The sequence below is a fragment of the Dermacentor silvarum genome, chromosome 1 (assembly GCF_013339745.2).
Source record: "Dermacentor silvarum isolate Dsil-2018 chromosome 1, BIME_Dsil_1.4, whole genome shotgun sequence".
In the NCBI taxonomy this organism is placed as follows: domain Eukaryota; kingdom Metazoa; phylum Arthropoda; class Arachnida; order Ixodida; family Ixodidae; genus Dermacentor; species Dermacentor silvarum.
Window position 1 is genome coordinate 336,635,044 of NC_051154.1, and position 4,588 is coordinate 336,639,631.

The 4,588-nt window shown below is 47.8% G+C and overlaps 1 protein-coding gene across 1 annotated transcript; it reads left to right on the plus strand.

The window, feature by feature from the left end:
- Positions 1-707: 707 nt before the first annotated feature.
- Positions 708-1,457, plus strand: LOC119443774 (sex-determining region Y protein-like). The gene has a single exon (XM_037708458.1). It carries the CDS (start codon positions 708-710, stop codon positions 1,455-1,457), a length of 750 nt encoding a protein of 249 aa, XP_037564386.1.
- Positions 1,458-4,588: the final 3,131 nt, after the last annotated feature.

Genomic DNA, 4,588 nt, shown 5'->3' on the forward strand with positions numbered 1-4,588 from the left:
GGCGTTTCGAGCACGCGCTGCGCTTCTTTATTTTTGCTCTTTGCAGCGCCGACCATAGCGGTTCGCGCTGCGGCGTTGGTGGGCGCTACAGTACTGCGCTCATATTTCGGATTAGGGAGTTTCGTAATCGTCGGTGATTTTTTTAAAGAAACATGTCCGTGCAAATTTGTGTAGATTCCCACTATTTCTCTGTTCTTAATTTATTTCACCAAATTTAATTTCAGTGAATCGCGAAAATTCTTTACTTTTTTGTTTTTTATTCTCTTCATAAAAAGGTATTTAATAACTTTGTTTCAATTAGTCAGACTGCTCACTTATGTACTACACTCGTTTCTCCTGTCTTTCGTATAGTCCTGTTTTTTCGTTTCTCTTCTTAGAATAACATTTAAAATAATTCATCTCATTATTGGCATATTTCCTTAGTAAGTACACGCCATAAATGGCGATCTTCATCGTCGTTACCATCATCATTATCATCCCTATTACATACGCTCCTGCACGAGACAAAGACGACGACTGTTTTCTGGGGAGCCTTTTCTACGACATAGGCTGATTCCTGGACGCTGTCGGTCCGCAGAGTTAAGTCGCAGCAAAGGCCAGCCATCGTCGGTGCCCCTGACTCCGCTTCAGCCAAGCACCGCCATTGGGTGCCTAGGAAGCATTCAGGGCCTGTTCGTACAGGCTGCGCACCAGCAGCAGAAGCAGCGATGGCAGTTCCCGATGAGGCCTCGCATCCCGGCGTGGCGGGTGCATCGTTGAACAGCGAGTTGCAACACTGCTACCAGCGGCGATCGCACGTTCCGCCACCGCCAAGTGCCTTGATGCCGTTCTCACAGGAAATAAGCCGTTCGGTGGCCGCCGTTAACGCGAACGAAATCAACCGGCGCGTTAGCAGCCGCCTGGCAAAGCTGTGGCGTCCTCTGCCCGCCGCCGACAAGGAACCCCTCCAGCGCAAGGTAGCCGAAGCAGTCGCCGTCCACCAAAGGAAGTACCTGGACTACGCGCACCACCCGCGTGAGGCCCACCGGCGCAAGGAGCAGCGGGAACGCATTGTCAAGCAGGTTACCAGAAAGCTGAAGAACGACAGTTCCTGGGACAAGGAGGAGCAGCCGACAACTTGCACGGTCGCGGCCCGGGGTCGATATGGCCTGAAGTTCCAGCAGCAGCTGCATCCGCCACCATTGCCACCGACGCCAAGAAGCACACACAGTGCTGTCAGCGGTGCTGCTCGAGTCAGCGCTTCGGGCTCCGGTCAGGGAACGGTGGCCTGTATGCCGACGGCCACTCTCCCGGCCACGACCAAGGATCCCGAAGAACAAATGGTGCCTGTAAAAGTGACTGCTTTAAGAGCCTTGGCTGAATTTTCGAAGAGGCAGTCGAAACATTTCCACAATTATGCCGAGCTCACCTTGATCAACATCTTCAGAACATTAAAGCAGCCCGAGAGACAGAGGTGAGCCGTGCAGCCAAGCTGTGTTCTATCGATGCTGCTGCTGCGCTACCAACCCCGCACAAACAATGCGGCTCCTGCACTTTCTCATCGGGGAGTCGGGTGACCAAGAAGTTGTCATCGCTGCAATCAAGGTCAGGTCGCCGACTCGTGGAAGTGCATCCTAAAGGATAATTGTGCAGCTTCTGCGTTAGATGATGCCGGCTTTGCTGAAGGCATATGATCACAGCGAGAGTTCTGTGCGGAAGCGGCAGTATTTTGATGGTGACGCTGCATGGTGTGGTCGGCTCTGAAGTGATGAAGCCATACTTTGCTTCCCTTATGGGATGCAAGAGGGCACAGGGCAACAGCAACGGAAGCACACCTGGCTCCCCTACACATACAGAATCTTCTTCCAGATAACACTTAAGTGCGTGTGGGGGTGGGGGGGGGGGGCTGCAACAGCACCTTCCAAGCCCATTCTTCCCGTTGGGCGGCCACCATTGCTTCGCTGCTGCTTTGCGAATATCTGTGGCCCCATGCTTTAATTCTTGAAGCAACTCAAACGCGTAGCTGTTAGTAAAACGTACCGATTTATTATGCAATCAAATACGTACTATACGCTTAGCGCACGAGTGTCACTCTTCATGTAGTCGTCACCTCAAACATTCAACATTTAGGAGTTCGTAAGAATATAATATTCACATGAAACTAATTAACTTCCTGTATACAAAGAAATGCCGTACTGCTGTCAAAACAGAGGTCTGTCTGGCTGGACATGACCATGGACACAGCGTTAATTTTCATTAAAAAGAATCAGGCAGATGCGCCTGTGGGAGTTACCTAAGGTATGCGTAAGCATTTGCTACTTAAGCAAGCGTTTGTGTGTCTGCTATAATGACGAGAAACGCCGCGAAAGTCTTACAGGCAAACGGAGAAACGCGGTTGCAACGCGTTTGTTGCTCTTAGTCACTATCATCGTCATCATAATTCATGACTCCTGTTGCTGCTGTTTCTCGCTCATCCCAGGTGCCTCCTTGAGTTGTTTCTGTCGTAACCTAAACTTCCGGTGACGCTCTGCATGCTTGCTACAGTAGCGAAACACGAGAGACGTGTGGTTTTTCACCCCCCTGGGAGAACGGAAGGGCCGGCAAATTGTTTCTCGCCTGTTTTTCTTTCGAGACAGTGACCGTTCGTTTCTGCATGAAATGTTGCAACTCCGATTAGATAATTTTCTTCCTAATATGGTGGTGTCACCAGATGCCAAAGATCTCCCACAAGTTCCATGGGGCTTTCTCGAGGAGGTAGTTGACTCATGTCTTTTCTTGAAAGATAGGTTCAGCCGGGATTACATTTTGGCTACGAGTCGAAAGCAATTTCTGCTGCACTGGCAGAGTTGATTTTCCCAGATTCTTTGTATTGTGCACCTTATTTATTTCGTCCTTCGGAAATTGCCTTCGGAAACATTACCTGTTAGAACCAGGTTGAACTGGAGGACCTGCTTTGTGCCGTTGTGCACGAGCTCTAGACTCTGTCCGCGTGCTGAAACCATAGATTACTGCTTCATAGATTGCACGGATGCTTTACTTTCGGGGGACATTCTCCCACGTACGCTGAAAAAGGACATTGACATCAGTGGCTGGGCCTCCTTATGAAATGTTCATAGTACTGGCTTTATACAACCCATGGAGATCTAGACTATGTCATCGTCATGAACAAATAACGCGATCTAGAAGATACTTCTATCGTAAAAGTGCAGCTTATATGATAAGTCTGTACGCTGCGCCGGAACCTCCGCATGACTGGATGCACTTGTTGGACGTATGTGTGTGCTTGCCCGGATTTTAGATGTGGAGCTATGTCCACTCTGTTATATCTTCAGTTTTGTTTTCCATGTAATGAGCAAAGAGAAGGAAAAAAGAATAGGTAGCGCAGTGATTAAGACAGCTGTATTTGAATAAAAATGTCGCCTGTTCAAAGCTCACGGCACCAGGTTCTTAAGACGGTGACAAGAACTTTTATTGGTCCTGAGAAACTGTGGCCAGGGGGTTATGTTTATACTAATTTATTGTATATGTTTCTATTTTTTATTAACCTAATTTTTTCATTTATGTAATTTTGTTTTATTTTATTAATACACGATTTTCTTTCTGCTGTGAAAGCGTCACGGCGTTACTGACGGTTTCCTTTAGTGAGTCGACATAGAAATGCTTACGTATATAAGATTGCGCAGATCGCACGCGCATTGTGGGAAGCTATGTTGTGCGAAGCATTTTGCAGGTACCTGGCTGTCCAGCATTGTTTCGGTTTCCGCAGTGCGATTCCAGGTGGAATAGCGTGTTCCTGCAATTGAGTAGTGATGTGTGTGAGCAGCGAGTATATGTCTGTGTGACGGCAGTGGCACGATGACAACAACGTTGTAGTCGATCCTATGACAGGAATAACATGAGCTGTGCGCCGGCCGTTCGATGTGATCCTACGAAAGATGTGGTCGTTGGGTTCTACATATATATTAGACGAACGCAAACGTGAGAAATTCAGAATGGCACGTGGTTATTTCATGTGGCTGTTTCAACATGTGTCTGTTTAATGTGGTGCGCGTTAAAACAACGATCACATTGTACTTTGGCGAAGAAACGTTAAAACTTTAATAATTTGCGCAATCATTGAGTCCGTACAAAATCGTGTAGTTTGTGCGCAACGTAATATGATAGGTGGAAATTACTGTAAAACGTGGGCGGGTCCATGCGATACTGCAGTCTAAGACGGCGCCTCAAAGCGCGAGCTGTCACAAGGAAAGAAGACGACAAAGTGGCGTAGCGTGCATGCGCCGAGTGTTTAAAAGAGACGGCCGGCTTTGGAACGCGAAAAACACGCGTGTGATCTTGGCTATGAGGAAAGAAAAAAAAGAAAAAGATCGAGGACATTGGATGCAGCACTCGGCTGGTGTGCTCGTCGGCAGAGGTTCGATTTCGACGTCGGTCCTACAATATTTAATTTTTTTAATGGGAGGCGAGACAAGAACCTACTTATCGCAAAGTGCCAAAATGAGCCAAAGAATGCTTCGCATTACAGTAACGTCGATCTAAGTCGCTTAACTTGAGAAAGCCCTTCTAACGCGTACATCCCCAACGTTAAACTGAAATCTTGGAAACTTGT